A 24,664-nucleotide genomic window follows, 5' to 3' on the forward strand; every position below is an offset into this window, starting at 1 on the left:
GTTGTACTTTGTACAACAGTTGTGATTTATATGCTATCATTTTGCAACAAAGATATCTATCGACACCAAACCAAAATGTATTCCTCAAGAATCTTCTTAAGAACAATATTCGACGGTTTTTATTTACAGTATGACCCTTGATAATGCGGTAAAACCAACAAATATACATGAAAGTCGCATAATAATGAACGCACTATATACGGTTCGCGTAAACCACAGGTCTAAATCGGTATATCTCAAAATCCAGATAATATAGAAACTTGGAGTTTCTAGTAAAGTTGTTCTGGAGGTGAAGCGCTATCTGATGGTACCGCATTTAATTCGGAATTTGACCGCTAGGTGGCACTAGTGGGCATGGAAATTTTACTTTTGTTTTGCAAATATTTCAGGATCCTGATCATTTAGAAGGATGGCGTCTTCGGCAAAGTTGTTTAGTAAGTAAAGGACTATCATTGTTCGAGCTAGTTGATTCAAAATTTTGCCACAAGGCGGCGCTAGTGTGCATGAAACTTTTGTTTGCAGATATCTCAGGAGCCTGACCACATAGAGAGATAGTGTCTTCGACAAAGTAGTTCAGTAGCTCAAGGACTATCATTATTTGAGGTATGAAATAGGATATTTTGCCACCAGGCGGCGGTAGTGAGCATAAAATTTTTATTTTACGGATACTGCAGGATCTTGACTTTTTAGACAGGTACCTTCAGCAAAGTTGTTCAGAAGCTCAGGAACTACCATTATTTTATAAAATCTCGAACTCTAAGGATTGAACAAAGAAATAATTTGCACTACTGAACAACTCTGCCGAAGACGCCATCTTTCTAAGTGATCAGGCTCCTGAGATATTTGCGAAACAAATGTTTTATGCTCACTAGTGCCGCCTGGTGGCAAAATTTTGAATCAACTAGCTTTAACAATGATAGTCCATAAGTTACCGAGCAACTTTGCCGAAGACACCATCTTTCTAAGTGGTCAGGGTCCTGAGATCTGCGATACAAAAGTTTTAGCTCACTAGCGCCGCCTAGTGGCAAAATCCCGAATTTCTTGGCTAAAATAATGATAATCCTTGAGCTACTGAACAACTTTGCCGAAGACGTCATCTTTCTAAGTGGTCAGACTCCTGGGATATTCGCAAAACCAAGGGTGTTGTACAAAGTACAACGCGCGACTACTCGCGTTACAAAAATTCGCGCGACGATCGAAAGGTTAAAAAATATTATTTCAAAACTCACACGAAACTTATTGTTGTTTATCTAAGCTGAGTTGCAAAAGAGCAAAATATACTAATTCTTCCGTTGAAAGCATATTATCGTACCTTATTTTACCATATAAATTATTCTAGACAGATGATACAAACAAATTCATGAATAGAATAAAAAGATTTCAGTTTGTTATTCAAAAATAAATGTAACTAATATTTTCAAACTATGAGTGTTTTTCGAAAACATCGTTAGGAATGATCCTACAATACTTCTGTATAACTTATGTATATAAATGAATGAACATTCTCCAAATTATTTCAATCACAATGTTATTTTGTTGTGTAAACTCATGTGTAATTTTTTTTTTCAATACATTTTGATTAAATAAAGACACTTTTTAATTTTAGAGTATTAAAATGTACTATTACTAGCACTAATAACAAGAACGAGAGTAATATTATTCTTACTATACATAATTATATAACATTTGTTTTGAGAACAGATTTTTTCTATTAGTGATCCACATACCCCACCATGGTGGGGCAAGTGGTTCATTTGGCGCAAATTTTCAAATCCCTCATACTCAATACATAACAATCAGAAAAATCGAAATAATCGATGATTTGAAGTATATTAGTCCCTCATTTGTTATCCACAGAAAAAAGTTTGAATTACAACATTCACGTTAGCTGTACATAAAAATGAAGTTGACTATTGATTTTTCTGTATCCACTTACCCCACGGTACCTTATATTAAACTTCAATGCAGAATACCAATATAGTGACTGCAGCTTAATTAATGTTGTAGGGTTAAAAAATGATGCTGACAAACTTAACTTTTTGTGAAAATTAATAATTACATAATAACATGAATATAATGAAATATATGATTATTGCTATATGCTAGAAGCTTCTGCAAAATTTTTGTCTGGTTTTAAAATTGGTACAAGCTTAGGATTTTCCATTTGTCCGGAAAATATGCTAATTGAAAACATTTGTTAAATATATCAACTAAAAATGATAAGCTACTTTCTGGAAGTTTCTTGATGAGGATGTAGAAAATTCCATCATCGCCAGGAGCTTTCATATTTTTTAATAATAGTTCTCACTTCTTCCAAATCAGTCTCCCAGGAATTTTCTAAAACGTTCTCTTGATTGAGAATATTTTCAAAGTCTTGAGTAACTTGATTTTCAATTTGACTAGTAAGTCCTAAAGTCCTCTCTTTCAATGCCGGGATTGGCTTCTGAGATTTTTTTTTTTTCAAAATTTTAGATAATTTCCAAAAGCGCTTAGAGCCAGGGTCCAATAGAGAAATTTTATTTAAATAAATTTTGTTTCTTAATTGTGAAAAACGTTTCTTGATTTCTTTCTGCTTATCCTACCATATAATTTTCATAGCAGGATCGCGACTGCGTTGAAATTGCCTTCTCCTCACGTTTTTAAAAAGGATCAAGAGTTTAAGACCATCGTCTATAATCACGGAGTCAAATTTTACTTCACATTTCGGAATTGCAATGCTCCTGGCTTCAACAATGGAATTTGTTAAAGTTTCAAGAGCATTGTCAATATCAAGTTTTGTTTGTAAAGAAATGTTAACATCAAGATTAGAGTCAATATATGTTTCATATATATTCCAGTCGGCTCGAAAATAATTGAAAGTGGAGCTGATAGGATTGAGAATCGCTTCATGAGATATTTGAAATGTAACAGGGACATGATCAGAATCAAAATCAGCATGAGTAACTAATTGGCTACAAAGATGACTAGAGTCGGTTAAAATCAAATCAATCGTAGATGGATTTCTAGAAGAGGAAAAACATGTAGGGCTATCAGGGTATTGAATTGAGAAATATCCTGAAGAGCACTCATCAAATAAAATTCTGCCGTTGAAATTACTTTACGAATTATTCCATGACCGATGTTTGACATTAAAGTCACCAATGACAAATTTTTTTGACTCATTGCGAGTTAATTTTCGCAAGTCAGTTTGGAGCAAATTAACTTGCTGCCCAGAGCATTGAAAAGGCAAGTAGGCAGCTATGAAAGTATATTTATCAAGCTGTTTTTCAACAGAAACACCTAAACTTTCAAAACTTTAGTTTCAAATAACGAAAACAGTTGATGTTTTATACGCTTATGAATGGTGATTGCAACTCCCCCACATGTCCCATCAAGTCGATCATTACGATAAACAAAAAAGTTAGGATCTCTTTTGAATTTGGATCCAGGTTTTAAATACGTTTCAGCAATAACTGCTATATGCACGTTATTAGCTGTAAGAAGCTCGTCCTCTTTGCCATTCAAAGAACGAACAATCCAATTTAAAATATTTAAATTATTATTGGTTGGATCCATTAGAAAAACGTAATCCAATAACAATTTGATCAGTAAATTTTACACTAACTTGGACTGCTTCAGTCATAGTGGTGGCTTTGAACATTGCATCAATCATTTGATTCAATTATTCAGTTAGAAAAATAAAATCAGAGGCAAAAATGGGGACGGACCTGGTGTAGTGGTTAGAACACTCGCCTCTCACGCCGAGGACCTGGGATCGAATCCCATCCCCGACATAGTTACTTATGACGTAAAAAGTTATAGTGACGACTTCCTTCGGAAGGGAAGTAAAGCCGTTGGTCCCGAGATGAACTAGCCCAGGGCTAAAAATCTCGTTAATAAAGTCAAACCAACCAACCAACCAGAGGCAAAAATATCACTTGAAGTGGGTACATTATCTGATGATTTTCCGTTAGAATTTACGGTAGACGAAGAGGCGGAGTAGAAGTTTCCTGTGGCGGCAGGGTGTTTTCCATTTGATTTGAAACAATTAGAACGGGTACCCATAGTTCAAAATACCTGGTACGATGTCGGCAAAGGATTTTTCTTGGGTAGATACATTCGAAATTAAAAGATTCGAACGGCTACCCGTCGGATTAAAATTAGTTTGTGAATGAGCGTGATTATAATCTTCATGATGGGTATGAATCTTGATCAAGCGATCGTTAACTGAAAAAATGAGCATGTTCGATACTCTACCAGGGAAATTCCGAAAACGACCGCTATCGTAACGGACAACGTCTTTCATCTGCCTGGCGCGAGCCTCAACAACTCGCCTACGCGAAGGGCAAGCCCAAAAATTTGACTTATGATTGCCCCCACAATTCGCGCATATGAACTTATCGGTATCTTCCTTCACTGGACAGACGTCCTTAGAGTGAGAAGAACCTCCGCAAATCATGTATTTAGCATGTATTGGCACCGACGGCACTGAGTGGGGTTCTGGTTATTTCCTTCAGGTTTCTGGAAATATTTCCATGTCACACGGACACCGAACATAAGTCTAGCTTTTTTTAAAGCTTTAATATTATTTAGTTCTTTTTTTGTTAAAGTGAACTAAATAATATTTTTGAGAAAGCCCTTTCCGAATAATGCTAGATTGGGTTCTCTTTTTCATTATGATTACTTGTACTGGGGAAAATCTAAGTAAATCATTTATTCCATTTTTCATCTCTTCAGGTTACTTATAATCACTTGAGAGACCTTTCAAGACAACTTTGAACAAACTTTCAGTTTTGTCGTCATAAGTGAAAAAATAGTGCTTCTTCTCTTCAAGATGTTTGAAAAGAAGTTCGCGATCTTTAAGAGTTTCCGACAAACGCAACAGCCTCCTTTCTTTGCGATTTGGAAGGAGACCTTGATTCCCCTAATGGATTTCAAGATCTCCTGCCTAAATCCCCCAAATGCTGACCACAATAGGCGGCACTTTTTGCTTACTCACTTGAATCAAAGAGCCTGGGCTAGAGACTGCTTCGATTTGGTGTTCGGAAAATTTGTCTAGACCATCGAACTGATTGCTCATTTCGATGCAATTATTAACATTATCCATTTCACCCTCGGAAGAAAGTTCGAATTCCGGAGAAAAGTCCTTTCTTCCATTCTTGCCACGTTTAGTGACAGTTTTAAATCCCACTTTTTTGGAAGGAAGTTGTCAATTCAGAGATTCACTCTTCCTTTTGTTTGTAGTTGCAACCATGTTTGGTGAAGCAAAGAAGAAGTGACCTTCGAGAGGTTTTTCCCAAGACGGTGTCCAAGAAGGATTTCCACCGCTAGCTTTCGCCAACGGGTTCAACGAAAAATCGAAGGCATGGGTCCAAACAAAAATGGTAAGGAGATCTATAGTAGAAAAAATAATACTGAAAAGTACTGTTTTAGTAGCACTGAAAAGTTCCGTTTTTAATTTTAGCACTGAAAAGTACTGTTTTATTGCTTTAGGTAGTTTGAAAAAAAAAACTTCCAAGAGCAGAGAGATTTCGTGTACGCACAGCACGAAGGTACGATGTGCACTCGAACTCAATAATCATGTGGTCCTCTATCGCAAAGCGCACCCCTTTAGGAAGAACCAGCTGCCCATTCAAACCCAACGCTTTCTTTTGTATATGCAATGCCTAGTCGAGAGCGCATTATTTATTTGGTATTGAAAGATCAGAATGACACATACCATTTTATGTCGAATGACGATCTATTAGTTAAGTTTTTTGTTAAACACATTATGCGTTTATAAGTATATAAGTATATAGTTCCCATTGTTACCCATCCAATATAATTGTGGCTACGTAGTATATGTTATACATAGCTTACCGATTATATGTGCAATATTGCGTATTTATAAGATTGTTATAAACAAGCATAAAGTATTTCCAGCTCAAATCACAAATCGCGTTATCGCTGCCTTTTCCGAATTGTATGAGGGGGTGCACATGTATTAATGGCTATCCAATATCACATTTCCCATTTAAATTTTACTATTGTCCCTGAACTACGTTTTGAAAAGGGCCTATCAAATTGAAGGATTTGAATGATTTAAAAATATATAATTTTAAAACGATGCATTTGATTAAAATGTTGTCTTCGAAGAAATTTCAGTAAATATCAAGGATTATTAGAAAATAAATCAACTGAGGAAAAAATCATGGTGAATCCACATTAGATTGAGCATAAGCATGAACATGATTGACAGCCCGCAGTTGCTACTCCGTTATTGCAAGAACAGCTGTACATGCGCCGGCCACAAATTACGTAACGCTAAATTCAAATAAAAAAACATGTCCATTCAGTTTCAATCAGGTCTTGTAAGTAACAATGCCATAATGTTTTTTTTTTGTTTCCTCTATCGTCCTAACATGGGCAGTCACAGGAAAGAATGCAGACGTTTCGTACTTCTTCTTCTTGGCATTAACGTCCCCAACTGGGACAGAGCCTGCTACTCAGCTTAGTGTTCTTATGAGCACTTCCACAGTTATTAACTGAGAGCTTTCTTTGCCAAAGTTCGTATATCGTGTGGCAGGTACGATGATACTCTATGCCCAGAGAAGTCAAGGAAATTTCCATTACGAAAAGATCCTGGACCGACCGGGAATCGAACCCAGACACCTTCAGTATGGCTTTGCTTAGTAGCCGCGGACTCTAACCACTTGGCTAAGAAAGGCCCCACTACCACCAGTACGTTTCGTACTATAGTCATTGAATTGTGTTTTTTTTTACAATTTGAGACTTTATTTGTTGGATTTAGGTACTGGACAGAATGAAGTACGCATTGGCCGTTTCCCATAAAAATGAACAAGTTTGAAGGCTTGGACATTGGCTTGGATCTTGGCTGTGAATCAAGTTTTAATTGGCCAATGAGTACTTTATTCTGTCCAGTACTGTAAATGAAAGAGAATTGTTTTAAGTCAATTCTCCATATCTCGACGTTCTACAACTCGATATCTCTTCCTATGTCGATGATTTTTTCGGTTACTTCATTTCCGATTTTCTCTCCGTATGTCGATATGCCCATTATCAAAAATTACTAGACTAGATTTTAGGGATTCAAAACAATTTGCAAAGATGAAATGACATTGTTTGTTTTCAATTTTCCTGGTAACGGAGTGATTTTCAACCTACTTTTCATCAACAATTTGTTCTATGTATCGATCTCTCCCATTGTCGATGGTCCTTTGGTAATCGAGATGTGGAGAGTAGACTGTAACCTGAATTTTTACACTATAGTATGTTATGTAACGTTTGAAGTTGGGAGTTGAAATAAAATTTCATCTTTTTGTGAAACTCCATTTCTATTTGCAGAAACGGACTGTATCTCACATTATCTTCATAAATACGCACATTAATAGGTAGATTGTACAGTAGAGACATGTTTATCGTAACGGTCAAATAGACGGCAATAAAACGATGTCAACACAACCAAATTACTCATGCTGATCAAATTCAGCAACATCTAAGGTTTTTTGCTTCTATGCATATAAGTGGGACATAAATGAACAACAATCGAGCTCTGTGTGTCTTTATATATCATAACACTACTTACAAATATACTGTCAAAAATTTTATTGAAAGGACCAGTTTTTCACATTTTTTAAATTGTATATAGAAGTCTCAATCAACCAATCAAATGCTCACAATTCCAATAGATATTTCCGATGCACAAACCATTATCAAGTGGTTATTGCTAATCTTCAATCGAAGACACCGTTTGATTGGTGTCTTCGAAGAGCCAATCATCATTGAGCACTTACATGAAGTCTTCCATGTCGACGACGTCCACATAGGCACAAGGAGCCTCGCCGTAGAAACCGTAACAGTAACCGTAATTCCAAGGGCCACCCGGAGGACCTTGGCAGGGCGGATAATTCGGCAGTGGATACGGTTGTTCCATGTACGCTGGGTTCATGACCGGCGAAGGCTGTTGATGAGTGTACACCGGAGCCGGCGCCGTAGGTACCATAGTGGATTGCTGATAAGCAACAGGTGCTTGCGGGGGGCATTGAAAGCCCGCGTTGTTAACTACCGACATTTCGTTGTAAACCGTCGATTGCTGAAATCCACCGAAATTTTGATAACTTTTACCATGATGGTAATAATTTTCTTGTGGGGTGTAGAACGAGGAACAATCGTTCCCGTACACTTCAGAACTGCCATTCCAATTTTGCATCATTTTGGAGAGAAAAATATGTTTTCACTGATATACACGAATCTACAGAAAAGCACGTGTTATGATATCCAAACCGATGAAACACTCAGAAGCACTTAAAGAAAATATCCACCGAACGCGCCGAATCACTCTCGAAAATCGACCTGCACAGAACGACATCCGTAAGCCGTGAATATCCGCGAATGATTGGGGTGATGATTCGCAATGCTCCAGTTGTCGCAATTCGGGCCTAATCAGCTGTAAGCCAATCGCCGGCTTATGCTCTTATTCGTCTCCCGTTTAGACAGACAGTTTTCTTATCACCGTCAGCTACTCGTTACTGCTCAGGGTGCGATAAAAGTCCCTTCTTTCATTCAACGACTCAATACACCGACAGACCGCAATGACCAAGACCAACGTCTTATCGAAATTCCCGTTTGCAAGATGCCCAATTGAAGGCAGAACGACGAAATCCAGGAGCTTAAGCACCGCTGACAGGTGAGTTAGTCAAATAGGACAGATAAGAAAGATTGACATGATTGTAAACGAGAACTGGTGCTGGCATCTGTGGGAAAACAGTGGAGTTTCCGTCACAAGCTACAGTTCTGGCAGAGCTTTTTCAAATGTTGTACACAGAAAAAAAGTTAAGATTTTCAGCGTTGTATTATATTTTGATCTTACAATAAATATAAATCGAATGTGTTTTTCTCGTGATTGAAATAGTTTTATTTTTTCAATTATAATTCTTAGCTTCTAAAACCCGAAAATACCTCTGCCCCTCCACAATCATCACGGGAAGGGTATCGATTGATAAGAGAGGAAACAGATATTTGAATTCCCTTTCGTCAGTGATATGATTCATGGACAGAGAGGAAATATACGACTCTTAACCTTCCTCGTGCATTGGGATCATTTTTGGTCAATCGGTAAAAGTACTGTAGCTTTGTAAAGAAAAGAAATTTTTATCTGAAATTTACTGACTTTTCCTTTTAAAAATTTACATTTTCGTGCTAAAAGAAGCTTTCAGCGACCTCTATGAGCAACGCTACAAAAAAGTAACATATTATGCTCTCAATTTTCCATTTTTAAACCGATTTTTGCTTTTTTAGCTTTATATGAAAGATATGGTCAGTATGGCCATTCTGGGCACCATGAACATGTTTCAGAAGGAACTGGTACATATTATATTCACATGTATGGTAAGACGTTTCAAATTTAATGGTTTTTCGCTCCGATTTACAAGAGCATCAAGACATCAAAAGGGCCAACAATTAGATTTGGCCGGATTTGGTCGGAGTAATCCGGTGGTGTGGACATTTTCAGACCATTACATAGTTCCATAATGCGACAGCACAAAGGTCATCATTTTTCTTCCAGATCTAAATAGTCGCCATGCCAAAAAATCAAACATAAAATTCTTCTTGTTTCTGGCGTTTTATTTCAAGCGAGATAGAACCTGCTTCTCAGCAGTGTTCCTATGAGAAATTATACTGTTATTTAATGATTCCTTTACTGATTAACTATATTTGCAAGTGTATATCCATGTGGCAGGTATGAAGATACTCTATGCTATGGTAAGTCAAGAGAATTTCTAATCCACACACATCCTCAACCGGTGGGATTCGAACCCATGCCCCTCAGGTTAGTCTTGCTGAAAAGCTGCGCGTTTACCGCATCCCAAACATAAAATTATCAAACTGGAAGACCCTTTCAGTTACAGTCAAATAAGAAAAAATAATATAACAAATCGGTATCATTCGACAAATCATAAATCATGTTTTATCTATAGGATTTCACCAGAAATTCCTACAAGATAACCTCTACAGCGATTTCTCCAGAAGTTCCACTAGGGCTTTTACCGGAGATTCCTCCGGGTAGAACTTGCGTTTGTTACCAGCTTTTCTAGACCGGTTTTGATAGAGCGCCAGGAATACCTTCAGCAATTCCTCCAGGAGTTGCTCCAGGAATTTGACAAGGGATTCCAGCAAGAAATTCAGAGATTTTGCAAGGAGTTCCTGTAGGAATGTCTTCAGAGATTCCTTCATAGATTTCTGCAGTAAAATCTAAACTGCGATTCTTTCAGAACATTCTCCAAAAAATTTGCCAAGATCTGATTCAGGAATTCTTCCAGGAATACTTCGGACTTTCTCCGGAGATTTCTACAGGGATTTTTCATGCGATTTCGTTTAGTATTCCTTCAGAGTTTCATCTAGAAAATCATTCAGAGACTTCAAGGACTCCTCTAGTAAAATCTCTACAAGGATTCTTGCAGAGATGTTTTCAGGGCTTTCTTCAGAAATTGCTCCAGAAGGGCAAATAGTCCACTGGAAGCATTAACGTGTTGGTGTCCTTGAAGAAAGTAATCATCTTGACGTTCGTCCAGGAATTATTCCGGACTTTTCTTCCGGGATTCTTCCAGGAATCAGGACCACCAGGAATTCATTAACCTTAGTAAGGACCTTAGGTTTTTTTCGACCCATTTCAAAATTCAAATCAATGTAACTTTTGATTGCAATAACCTAGCAATTTGAAACTTTCTGACAACTATTTTTCGTGGGAAATTTTGTTTTTGTGGAAACAAAAATTTTGAATGACCCCTAGGGGAGTAACAAATTGTGACTTAGGGTCGTTATCGACCCAAAAATTTAAACAGCTCGCAAAAATCAGTGTGTTGACCGAATTTAGTTCTGTTGGGCTTAAACGAAGGGCACACATGTCTAGTTTCAGAAACCCTCCCGGAGATCCGGATTTGGTCACTGTGGCCACCGGGCACCTGCTACATCTGAAAAAAGTCCCTTTAGAGACCCTTACTTTGACGAACTGTAGTTTGGTAACTAAACAAGTAATCTGAATCGTCCTCATGGTTAATCTGGCCCTCTTGGAGCATCGGAATGGCCACCGGGAAACCCGTAATATGGGACCACAAGGTTTAAGCACCAAAAATAATCATGCGCCCACCGAAATAACCCAGGAATGACCACCGGATATACCCGTATTGTGGGATATTTCAGTTTTTGTACCAAAACTAGGTATGCAACGGTTCAATCTTCATGATTTTGAATACCTGTGACTTTTCTAGTTCAATTATTGATTAATTATCACTTTGGTTCTTCTTTACTACCGAAATAACCCAAGAATTACGGGTATCTCCGGTGGTCATTCCTGGGTTATTTCGGTGGGCCAGAAGAACCAAAGCGGTCATTCATCTAAAATTGCACTAGAAGAATCACAGGTATCCAGAATCATGAAGAATGAGCCGTCGCATCAAAGACACATGCCTAGTTTTGGTACAAAAACTGAAATGTCCCACAATATTGGTATCTCCGGTGGCCATTCCTGGGTTATTTCGTGGTAACAATGTGCCAGAGTGGTCACTCATCTAAAATTGAACTAGAAGAGTCACAGGGGTTCAAAATTATGAAGATTGAGCCGTCGCATACATAGTTTTGGTACAAAAACTGAAATAACCCACAATGCGGGTATCTCCGGTGGTCATTCCTTGTTTATTTCGGTGGGTCAAAATAACCAAAATGGTCATTCATCAAAAATTGCGCAGGTATCCAGAATCATGAAGAATGAGCCGTCGCATGCCTAGTTTTGGAACAAAACCTGAAATGTCCCACAATTCGGATATATTCGGGGTGGCAATTCCTGGGTTATTTCGAGGTAACAATGAGCCAGAGTGTTCATTCCTCTAAAATTGAACTAGAAGAGTCACAGGTATTCAAAATCATGGAGATTGAGCCGTCGCATGCCTTGTTTTGGTACAAAAACTGAAATGTCTCACAATACGGGTATCTCCGGTGGTCATTCCTGGGTTAGATCGGTGGGCCAGAAGAACCAAAGTGGCCATTCATCTAAAATTGAACTAGCAGAGTCACAGGTATTCAAAATCATGGAGATTGAGCCGTCGCATGCCTACTTTTGGTGCTAAAACTTTGTGCTCCCATATTACGGGTTTCCCGGTGGCCATTCCGCTGATCCAAAAGGACCAGAATCAACATCTATTCCTTCTTTTGGCAAAATACATCCAAAAATGAAAAATCGTAAAGAATTGAGCACAATTAATTTGGTTTTGGGGCATAAATCTGAGTAATTACATCGAATTGTCCAGATTGACCACCTCCCGGGACTCCAAGAACCGGTTCCGCATGGACCATACTAGACCGAATTTTTCAGGGAGTGTGCGTTGGTAAATGGTTCCTTATTACAGAAAAAAAATATGCCAAAATATCCATCAACCGAATCGTATCGATGTGATATGTAATTAATACAGAACTGCGATGGAAACTTACTTTTCGGATGTCCCGGTTTTCCGAAACCGGGTATGAATAACTAAGTGATTTGAGAATCTCTATTCACAGTCCACGTAAATACTTATTCAGCAATATGAGGACGATTCAGATTACTTGTTTAGTTACCAAACTACAGGTCTTCAAAGTAAGGGTATCTAAAGGGACTTTTTTTTCAGATGTAGCAGGTTCCCGGTGGCCGTAGCGGTAAACGCGCAGCTATTCAGCAAGACCAAGCTGAGGGTCGTGGGTTTGAATCCCACCAGTCGAGGATCATTTCGGGTTGGAAATTTTCTCGACATCCCAGGGCATAGAGTATCTTCGTACCTGCCACACGATATACACATGCAAAAATGGTCAATTGGCATAGAAAGCTCTCAGTTAATAACTGTGGAAGTGCTCATAAGAACACTAAGCTGAGTAGCAGGCTTTGTCCCAATTGGGACGTAACGCCAGAAAGAAGAAGAAGGTTCCCGGTGGCCACAGTGACCAAATCTGGATCTCCGGGAGGGTTTCTGAAACTAGACATGTGTGCCCTTCATTTAAGCCCAACAGAACTAAATTCGGTCAACACACTAATTTTTGCGAGCTGTTTAAATTTTTGGGTCAAAAACGACCCTAAGTCGCAATTTGCAACTTTTTGTTAGGGACTAAGGAAGGTTAAGGAATTCCGACACGAATTTCTTAAATGATGCCTCAAAAATTTCCTTCAGGAATCATACTAAAGCTACCACCAGGAAAGTCGGTTCATGACTAACTTCAAAGACTAGATAATCCTTCAGATTCCCCAGGAATTTTTCCAGATATTCATTCTGGGCGGTGGAAAAATCCTCCAGGGATTCCTCCAAGAAATATCGTTAGAAAAATCTCTACAAAAAATCCTCCAGTAAAAACTCTACAATAATTCTTTTTGGAAAATCTTTTCATGGATTCCTCCAGAGATTTCTCCAGAAATTTCTCCATGGATTCCTCCAAGGATTCCTATATGCTTTTCTCTAGATTCTTCCAGGGATTGCTCCCGAGTTCCCTCCAGGAACTACAGGGAATAGGCAAAATGATTGAGATAGGCAAATTTTTGCCTAAATTCAAATACTTATAACTTTATGAAAAATGGATGATATTGGATGCATCCAGAAGCAGTCGACGGCAAATTTGGTCTAGTTTAAAATTGGATGCATCCGGAAGCAATCGAAGAAAAATTTAGTCTAGTTTCAATAACTTGCTTAGCCACCGGACACCGAAGATGTTCCGGATTTTCCGAGATCATGTCCAAATGGCATTTTTTCTGTCGCTTATATTTTTGTGCGATATCTATATTTCACGTATAGATGTTTAGTTATAGACAATAACTGGGTAGAAAAAAAATGATAGACTATTTCTGATAATAGCGGTCTTCGGAACTCAGTGATGTATGTCACTTATTCGAGAAAGAGGATTTTGTATACCTGGCAATGTTTCTCTTATTATACTGTCTACAATTTTTAATAAGACTATAAAATATCAAATCAACAATTCTACTAATTTGTTCTTGAATCTGTGTCCGTAGCTGATAAACCTGTTTTGCAACCAATGACTCTTTTCCATTGAAAAGTTAAAAGCATAACAACAAATGCATTTCGGCTCTGGAAACCAAACGGTTTCGGAAGTTTCACCAAGGTTGCCTGGCTGGTGTACGGATTTTGTACGCACACGTATCATGCAACATGAACTGACACTGTTATCGCCAACAGTTCTTGCAAGTCATTAACGTATGATCATCCAATTCAAGAAGAAGCAATCGAATGATCGAGGAAGTGTGAACGAGCTGTGGGTATGAACCGACACGCCATCGTGATAGTTTCCATGAACTTCAAGTTATCACCCTGACCTAGGCCCGTTCGATAAACAACCGTCAATTATCGATTAAAGTCCAGTTTTACCTTGAAAGGTTTTTGGCGATTCATTTACACATACTCATAAATCAGCAAATTTTCAATTAGCGAAGGAATATTTCCAGTAGCATTCTACATCTACGCATGTTTCGAAATGGTAGGTATCATTTCTTTTCGGTCTTCTCTTACCGTCGCCTGGCCGTCTCCATCAAATAGTCATTAAGAATGACACAACGGCCGACTGACAGAGGACTGAAATCGTGCAACAGTAATTGGTTTTTGGCCCTAGCATTCAAGCGCATTGAGCCGTGCGTTGACCGACAGATTTACGAAAAGCCTCAAGTTATTTGTTTTACTGGAATCACATGAGCCCATAATGGCCTGCTATAGGGCATGTGGATCAATGGGTGTACTTTGCTAATTAGCATCAGTATCTATAAATTTGGAGACATCTAAAAATATAAATAGAATTCAACATGGCTTCGTAGGTTTGCAACAACAAAGAGATGAAGGGATTTATACAGTTATTGGACAATGTTATGCAAACTATCGAAATTACGTGATATGAGTCTTGTAATTTCAACATTTTTACAACGTAGATTCTGTTAATAACAACTACCTTGTTTACAAATTCAAAATTAGAATAATTTACTCGTGTGCTGGAGTAGAGAATGGATTCTAAGGTATTTACAACCTATAATTACACTTACACGCGTTTAAGTGCACATAACCCAAACCGGTTTAGCAAAGATTTGCAATAATTAACTTACGTAATAATAACCTGAACAAAGTTATTAGCTATACTAGAAAACTGAATGGTATACCTGAAAAGAAAGCAATAGGAAAATAATTAATTAATAAAATGATATTCACTAGTTACACAGAGCAATGAATGAAAAGGCTTAACATAAGTGATTCATAAATAAATCCCAAGCGTAATTCCCACCGTAGCATATACAGAAAAAAAGCATAAAAATAAAAACAACCTACCGTGGCCCTCAGACTCACCAAGAAACGACGATTCATGGTAAACAAAAATAAATTCAAGATACATTTGAGTCACTAGCGCCACAACTATCGGCATCAACAACAACCCCGCCACACAGCATTCCTTCCCCCAACCCTCCAGATACCATCATCAACCATAGTGAACGCAGCGGAGGCCTCAACATCATTGAGGAAACCGGGCCTCTTCGAAGTGTTTCCTCCAAAACAGAAACAACTTTGCGCACTCAAGCTACCGAAAAGACAACTGTGAGATTTCAAATACGATAATAAAGCCATGGCGATGTCGTTGACTTGGATATTTTATAGTTCTGGGCGTTTTTCAGATAGTGACATACAGATACAAGTGGAACGTTTGATTTATTGTTGGATATGTTGAACTTTTTCGCGTTGCGCATTTCCTAGACAGACCAGATCACGCAACAATATTAGTGTTTGCATAATTTTGTACGAAACAGGTGTATATTACTTGGAAGTACACAAGTAATCGTTTTCCTTGGTTATAGGATCAACAGGTTGGTTAATAATTGTAAGATATTCTTTTATGTCACACTATCTGTTTGAATTATCACGCATTTAAATTATATCTAGCAAAATTCGGGAACATATGAGTTCATTGATTCTATCAAACAAGAAGAGAAGCAAAATTTCGAAAATATTATAGGTTTTCAATAAGGCGGAATTACTTTAGGCAGAGCTCTAGGTCAATCATGCTCAAACTCGGAAACGTAAAACTTGAATATAGACCACCAGCCAAACATACACACTCAATCACGATTTGCTTGTTCGGTAATTTTTAATACTGGGTACGAATTGTAAATCATAAAAAATACCGAACATTCAGCTTTTTGATTGAAAACTTCTGACGTTCAGTGATAATTTTTACTTTTTACTGAACTACGATAGATGTCAGACTCATTTTTGCAACATTACCGAACAGGCCAAAAAATCAGTAAAAAAAATTACCGACTATTCAGTAGTTGATGTCTTTTACTGACTTGTCGTCAAAATCAAATCAAAACAAACTGATGCGCATGCGGGAAATTGTCAAATGAGAATCTCCTGCTGTAAAATCGTCCGGCGCCGGGAGACACGGTGTTGGCAACCAAACTTTTCCTGCACCTATTTTACGCTTTCTCGTGGTAAGTAGTCGAAATTTAGTGAGAAACTCAACCATTTTAAGCAACCAAAAAGGCTCAGCACGATTTAACTGCTTACGTTGGTAAATTCGGTTGGTTATCATACAAGAGGTAAATTCATCAGCATCATTGAGTTTGCCTATTGTATGTAAACCAACCAAATAATGATTTTGTCACACATTTTTCTATTACTTCCACTGAGATATGAGTATACCGTAGATGTTTATTCTCACGAAAAATGCATGTCGATGTCCATGTCCATGTCGATTGGGTTTTACTTTGAAGTAAAGCATGAAGCATGGGATACTGGCAAGCCTGTAAAAACGCTCTACAATTTTACTGACTAAGTCAGTAATTTCCATCAATCATTTTCATTTTCATTTTGCAGCGTTTGGTGGGGCAATGAGAGCGCAAGTCAGTCCAAAGCCGGGGGAAGGGATAGGTAATGGCCGTAATAGTCTATGCGGACCACTTGAACACCATCGGAAAGGATAAGAAGGGTTGGGGTAGGGTATAGGGAATTGGAGAAGACTTGACACAGTAATGCGATTAATGCTGCAAAATGTAAATGTGCTGAAAGCAATTTAATTTGAGTTTTGAAGTTTGATTTGACTTATTAAAATTTAAGATAGATGATTTGACTTATTAAAATTTCAGATAGATCGGCCATTGTACAAGTAAGAAAGAGTATGCTGATCGTTTTCTAGAAATTTTATAAACAACAAAATAATAACAATATGAGAATGATGCAAAGGGTTGCTGATGGCACGATGCGACGCTTTAGGAGATTTTGATACTGATTGAACATTACTATAAAGAGCGCAATTCAATCGATGGTGATAACTTTACAAACTTTATCTGTTTTTGCACTGATTGACGATGCTGATTTATATAAAAAATATTTGATATTATTAGTTCATTTGTTTGTGTAATCTATTAGTTAATAATGGAAAAAATTTACATACCCTTGATGATGATACTTCCCTGACCAGAAATATTCTATTTTGACCATCTTTTTCGAAGCTATTCTATCCAGGTATCCATGTACTGCTTTCAATCCTGAAATTATTCTTATTGTGCATGCTCATGCATTATATTAGTGATGCTCATAATCATGCAACAGATAAGAAGGAGAGAAAAAGAGAATATAGGAACAGTGATTAGTAATGAGTTAATTATGTAGTTTTGTTAGAATTATAAACAATTAAACAGTAATAATGAATAGCTTACAAAAACTTTGCAGCATAGCTGAGCCTTTCGGATCGTAAGACCGATGTATAAAAATAATTTGTTTCGAAATTGTCCGCGTGGTCTTCTAGTGCCCCTATTAGATAAGAATCAGTCATAGACATACATACCGAATGCTCGCCATGACCCTATGACCAACATTTGTATATGTATAGCCTTAGCTGATGTGGCTTTTCTAATAGGTAGTTCTTTCACTCATTGATTGTCTTCAAAACCTTGTCAAGTATAGAAAATTGATTTTATTTCATTTATTACTACATTGAAGCTACATTGTACTTATTAAATATTAGATATTATTTTATGTTTTTATCACTATTGATATTATCAAGGCCAGAATTCCCAGAGAGTAAAGAATTTTATAGTACTAGAACACCATAGAAGATCGCTAAACATTACCTAATCATGGAACGGCTTTTTGCTCTATTATTTTAAGTAGATGCTATTGATCTCCCTTTGCTCCTATCCGCAACCCGGTGCACGCGCCCTGTTGGTTTTCGAAAACCTCGTAGAAGATTACAAACCGTCAATGGCATTCCCAATTACTACCCCACATTGCACATTCAAGGGTCTGATTGTGCTCCTAACCCACCCTCAGTCTGTAATCTTCTCGCCAGTTTGAAATTATATTTTCCCGAAGTGAAAGTAATTTTGATGAGTGATAGCGTAGTGCAGCCCAACTGCATAGTACAGTAGTTTAACCAGAGACTTTAGGTCAGAAGATAAAATCTAAATTTTGTAATAAAGAGGTTGCCATTGCTTTGAAATTCACCCAACATCTAATCAAAACTACTAACAACAGCGATCAATTATCAAAATTCATCGCTCCCTGGAAAATATAATTCCAAGCCCAGGGAAGTCAGTAATTTCCATCAATCAAAACATATTTTGGTTTAAGGTACCGCGGGGCAAGTGGGTAAATGGGGTAAGTGAAAACAATTGATATATTTTACTGAATATGTGAATTAACGTTTTAAACTCATGCGTAAACCTTTGAGGCCATTGAGAACATTACGATAGGTAAGGGATTTCTGAGATTTTTCAGTCATTATTGCATAATAAAGCGAAAAATTGTTATCCTGTCAACTGTTACTCCGTAACAAGTTGGCGGCGTACAATCTTATTTTAACATTTTCAGTGGAAAAAAGTTGCGGAAAATAATTTCCTGTACCACTACTTGGTTGTCCTCTGTGACAGTTTCAAACTGCAATAAAAAAAGTTTCAGAATTAATTCGACGTAGACCTAAAAATAACTAAATTTAAACACCGTCAATTTTCTTATCAGGTGGGGCAAGTGAAAAGTTTATCATTAGAGATTGAATTTGTGTTTTCTCTTTAAGTAGCCTTAAGTAAACATGATTCGCAATTATCATAGAAAAACATGACGTGCTGATAATTCAAGAAACACTATACTCAAGCGTTAAAGCTATTAGAAATCATGGAACTTCTCTAAAAGATGTTGCCAAACATTACAATATTAATATGTCTACTTCGAGCAGCCAATTAAAAGGAAGACGTTGACTGAAAAGTTGCAATATTAGAGAACACACGGAAATCTCGTGGAATGTCTATGTAAAGCTAGTTCAAAACATAAAAATGGAGTATAGGTCTATCGACATAAAAAAGATTCGAAGTACGTTATTGAAGGATTCCGTTTGATTTCTCCCGAAGAGTTATCCGACGTCATATCCGACTTTCTCAAAAACAAATAACGAGCGGTGGAAATTCTACAGAGCAGAAATGCAATTGCTGTCCTATAATGTAAGAACTAACATTGGAAATGTTGCAGTTATAATGTTGTCGAATCATTTCAACTAACATAACTGAACAGAAGAAAATTCAAGTGAAAAGACTAACATTTTCTTTGTTTACATGTTACTTATGTTGTTGTTCATTGGGAAGCCTTAACAAATGTTAAAGCTAATAGAAATCGTGAATATAACTGTTTGTTTTTGAATTTATTGTTTAAAACGGTAAACTTTTCACTTGCCCCACTTTTGGGGAAAGTGAAAAGTAAGGAGACATTTTTTAAAAACTTTTTCTGTATTTTTTTCTTTAATTTTTCATAAAAATCAATTTCAGCATGCCGCTTATATTTGGTGGAAGTCAAGCTAAAAAATATACACGACCTCATTTGTTTCAATATAAAGTCTCTAGAATTTGAAGAATCTCAACTATGCGAATTCCATTACCCACTTGCCCCACGATACCTTACTGGGTTTTTTTGATAATCGTAAAAATTACCGAAAAAACCGTAATTCCAAAACCCAGTAAAATTTTACTGGGGTCGGTAATCTGAATTGGCAGTGTATAGAAGAAAAAAAAACTCATGATTTATTTTTGGCATAGAGTGGCCGGGAAGATTGTTTTGGATTCGTTTAGTAAACATATCGGGATCTTCCCTAATAAGCGAGCTGAGTTTTCAGCTATCCAGTTATCGGGAAAATCCAGATTGATCATTGGTTTCACGGACAGTTTGTTTATCCCCCAAAAATTGTAAACTTTATGTGGTGGTTTCTTTGGGAGACAATTTTGAAAGGCTGTGAACCGATTTAACGATGATTCGTAGCTTATGTCATTTGAACTAAATGGCTTTCAAACAGAATTTTAGTTTAGCCGAAAGTTGGAGTGAAAGCAACATAATTATTACCGCTAGGAACCATTTTCAAATCAACGGACTGCCACGTGCCCCGACTATTCAATATACGTGTGAGGTAATCAGAGTTCGACATGGGAATAGTTGTAGGTACATGATCGATGAATAAATTACAAAAGTCAAAGTTTAATTATGTAGATTTATTGAAATCAAGAAACATGCAATCTTTCTGATTATCAACTTAATTTATGTTTATTGAATCCAACAACTGTATTGCTTCATATAATTAGCATTTTATATTCTTCTTCCGATTTTCTAACAGACGTGAATGGAAAATGCTGCAAACCCTGAAAAAGTTAATGAGAACTTAAAACGAGATTTATTTTAATAAATATTATTTACTGTTCTTGCTTGTGATTGATGATTTTCATTTAGTTGGGAATTTGCCGGGTTAGCTTTGTATTTAGTTTTCCACTAACAATTGTTTGTCAAATGAGTGGATTTTCGTCAAGTGGATTGCTGAACTCAAGATGACTCATCTGAGCATAAGATATTAACAAAAAATCGATCACAGAGCTCTATGATAATATCTCACAATTCCATCTATATCATGCTCAGAAGATCGAAAAATGGGATGGAATGAATGACTGGTTTACCTTTACGAAACAATTGGATTTCATATTTCTAATGGTGAAAATTTTCTTCATATTTGCATTTTTGTGTCACAAGATAATTCTTTCCTAGTTGTATTCCGTAACCAAATACCAGAGCTACTGAATAAAACTCACAATGGCCCCTATACGTCTAGAATGTTCCATTTTTACAAGTTCTAATTTGCTGTAACAGTTTTATTTGATGTTTCGCTGATAAAATTCAGTTCTTAGACCAAAAACGGGGTTCTAAAACTGAACCTAAAATGATTACCTATGTTCAAAACGATCACAAACGGTTCCGATGGCCATCTTTTGTCGAGTAAATATATAATATATTTTATGTTACACAGTACGGAAATCAACATTTGATTTGGATTGGTTCTCCGGGATTGCATACTAAGACATCCGGCCTCCTGTATCTGAACATCTCAGATGGCCAAGTGGTTATTGGGGTAAAAAAGTGATCATCGTGAGCTCGCAAGACTTTTTAAATAATTCTTTATTTGGAAGGCTCAAACGCGCTAGGCATAACGGAGCCGAATACCCATATCAATTTGATAAAAAAAAATTGTATATACTTGTCTATATAATTCTTCAATTCTTTGAGTTTCAGTTGAGCCAAATAAATTACATGTTTTTCGTTATGCATTTGGATGTTTTCCACAAGCGACATATCTAGCTTTATTATTAGTTTTATATCGGCGATGCTAGGCCGCTTTGGTAGAACCGATGTGTCTAGCACAATGCATTTTTTCCTCGCTACCGGCATTATTGCAGACACAAAATAAGCTCTGTTTGAAAACACCCACTCTTACAAGGAGCCCATTAGAATTGAAATTATGATATTTTATCTGAAGTGTGTGATTTGAAAGATTGCTTTGAATTGTTCTAAATAATTTACAACTAAATCTTCAAGCTAAACACGGTCGATTGCTTTTTTTATGTTGAGAAGAACCAGTTGAATATCCTTCAGACCAACAACAAGGAACAAATCAAACTAGTTACACGTGGAGTGTCTATTTTCGTTGTCGCGGAATTCGGGATTAAAATTTGAGCTTTGCCCGGGATCCCGGGGTCTTTAAGTTTTCTATAGGAATGACGTGTTTGCTGGAATGGAAGGAAAATTCATTAATATGACCATTATTATTATTATTTAGAGAGAATTTAACTACAGAGTCATTCGCCTCGATCATTTATATAATGTCTTTTAATTGAGTTTGAATAGAAATTTAAGTTATGTATGAAATTCTGAGTTAATTATGTAAAATTACTATTCGCTATGTTCATGATGTGACTTACTTGTCTTTCTTTGTGTTATAAAGTCATTGAACAGAAATCATTATTTATCTCAATATGTTACAAATATGTCTGAAGGTTTTTATTATGTTTCTCGATTTTAGGTAAATTAATATTAATAGTTTATATCGAGCCTGCCCAACCTTTTTGAACTGCGGGCCAAATCACAAAAACAAATTCGTGTCGTTCGCAAGTCTGACAAAAGTAAATAAATGAAGTTCATAAAATCTGACAAAAATCAGTGAATGAAGTAAATTTCATTTGAACAAATTGATTAACAGATAATTCCTGCTAATCATTCTGCTGGATATTGTGAGAGTTTCTTTCAAAACTATATAATAATCTCTTGCAGAATATTTTGAAGAATTTACCCCAACATTTTTGGATTCTGTGCAAATAATGCTCAGGATTTTATAAAAATAATACTTTGAATTCTGTCAGAATCCGACCCGAAATGTGCTAAAATCCTGATCAAGCTTTTACGAAAATCTTTAAGTTCAAGAATCGTGCCTAGGATTCCTTTGGAATCACACCACAATCATTTCGAAATTTTACCTTGAAATCTATGAGAGTGCTTAAAAGTTTGCCTAATTTGATGCTAAACGTTTCAAAAGGAAGCTGCTCAAAATTGTAGAATAAATTCGCTTAAGATTCTAGCAAAATGTTATATAGCGGTATATTGTAATTTTGCCCCGGATTTAAACAAAATATGTATTGAATTCGTTGAAAATCCAGGCTATGAAATTCTGGTGAAAAAAATTTGTGATAATCTTGCCGATGTTATCCGTGAAAGTTGTGTCCAAATCTTGTCTTTTTATAATCATGTTACAATTAGAGAATCCTTGCGTGTAGCATTTTTTAAATGCCGAAGGAAGTCATTCTAGAAACATTGTTGAAACACACAGTATTTGAAATTAAGAATTTGAATCATTCATAAAATTAAGTAGCTAAGAATATGTAGAACAATTTAAATAAAATATTTAATAAAAATATAAACTGAACTGAAAATTGAATAGTTTTGGTATGTTCTAACTTTGGGTTGGTACGATAGTCAACGGGCCAAATATGAGAAGAATCTTCGAACTTCGAACTTCGTGTCTAGGAAAATTTAACAAAACATTTAGGTAGACACAATAACTAATCATTCATTAATCATACATCGGTACAAAATAAGATTTATGATTCACTACGATTCAGTTGGCGTAATATGTATATTTGCAGTTACCTTCTTTTTTTCTGCTAAAAATATGGTTCTGAATAGTTGCTTCTTTTAAACCTTACATATTATATAGTCTTGAAAGAAAAAAATACAGAAACAAAAAGTAGCAAAACAAGATCATGTTGAAAAACGCATTTATATCGTCACTAATCGAAAATCACTGTACACGTATTCGCCTAGAGGAATTGGGAACGTTGTACTTCTTGTCTGCTAGATATAGGCTTGTAGAAATCAATTTTCTTCTTCATTTCGCTTGTCATGGTGCATCTCAAAAATTTTGACCGCTTGTGACACCAACGCAACGAGAAGACCGGTATATATATTTATAGCAACAAGAACCGTTCCGTTCGTCCAGGCCTTAAGTTTTTGTGTTTATCTAAGACTGACCAGCACAAACTAATAGCGCAGACAAAGCCCTTGTCGCTCGCGCATAAGCCTCTATTATGCGTTTAGAAGCCAATGTAATCTCGGTCGCTCAGTCTGCATGCACGAGATTTCAGAGCAAGTAACTTCACAAGGCTAGGCGCGCTTTGTCCAGTCGTTTTTAATGTGTATTTAAATAGGGTCCAACCAGTAGTGTTGCTTTGTATTGGTGTGAGGTGATGATTTCTTCCAGCTTAGTTTCTTATTGTCACTGTTATTAATAACAACAACAGTATCAATTTTCGGTTCGTGTCTAGTGGCTAGTGTATAGAATGCATGCAAAGCACGCAAACCTAGTCGCTCAATGTTGATTGTTGTGTCGCGGAATGAGTAGCTGTTGGTTTAGTGGAAATACAAACGACAATTATTCAAAGGTAATGTGCTTCACATTAACACGATAGTTTTGTTTGATTAATTTTTCTGGAAGATTTCTAGCTTTTGTTTACACATTTCTTCAATATTCAAATCAGCTCTACTTGATGTTATGTCCCTACTGAAACAGAGCCTGGTTTTCAGTTTAGTACTCTGTGAGTTATTAACTGCGACCTTTCGAAGCTTGTTATAACGACATCGCATGGGACCGTCGTTATAGAGAAAAGTCGCTATAAAGAATAATGGTAACATTGAAATATTTTCCAAGGGACCGAAATATGTCGCTATAGAGAGCTTTTATCACTATAAAAGTAGTCGTTATAACGAGCTTCGACTGTATGACATATTTTTACGTTTGAATACCTTAATTCTGGACAAATATCAGA

At 36.6% G+C, this 24,664-nt stretch overlaps 1 protein-coding gene across 2 annotated transcripts in view; it reads right to left on the bottom strand.

The window, feature by feature from the left end:
* LOC5568344 (protein similar) overlaps positions 1-24,664 on the bottom strand; it is a 408,921-nt gene that overhangs the window by 372,439 nt on the left and 11,818 nt on the right. Inside the window, exon 1 of one of the 2 annotated variants that reach the window (XM_021854994.1) lies at positions 7,773-8,340. The exons of the other annotated variant lie outside the window; for it this stretch is intronic. Within the exon in view, the coding sequence (XP_021710686.1) occupies positions 7,773-8,191 (419 nt within the window). The 5' untranslated portion in view covers positions 8,192-8,340. Of the gene's footprint in view, positions 1-7,772; positions 8,341-24,664 lie in introns of those variants that run through there. 2 annotated transcript variants of the gene reach the window in all.

The sequence above is a fragment of the Aedes aegypti genome, chromosome 1 (genome assembly GCF_002204515.2).
Source record: "Aedes aegypti strain LVP_AGWG chromosome 1, AaegL5.0 Primary Assembly, whole genome shotgun sequence".
NCBI classification, from domain to species: Eukaryota; Metazoa; Arthropoda; class Insecta; order Diptera; family Culicidae; genus Aedes; species Aedes aegypti.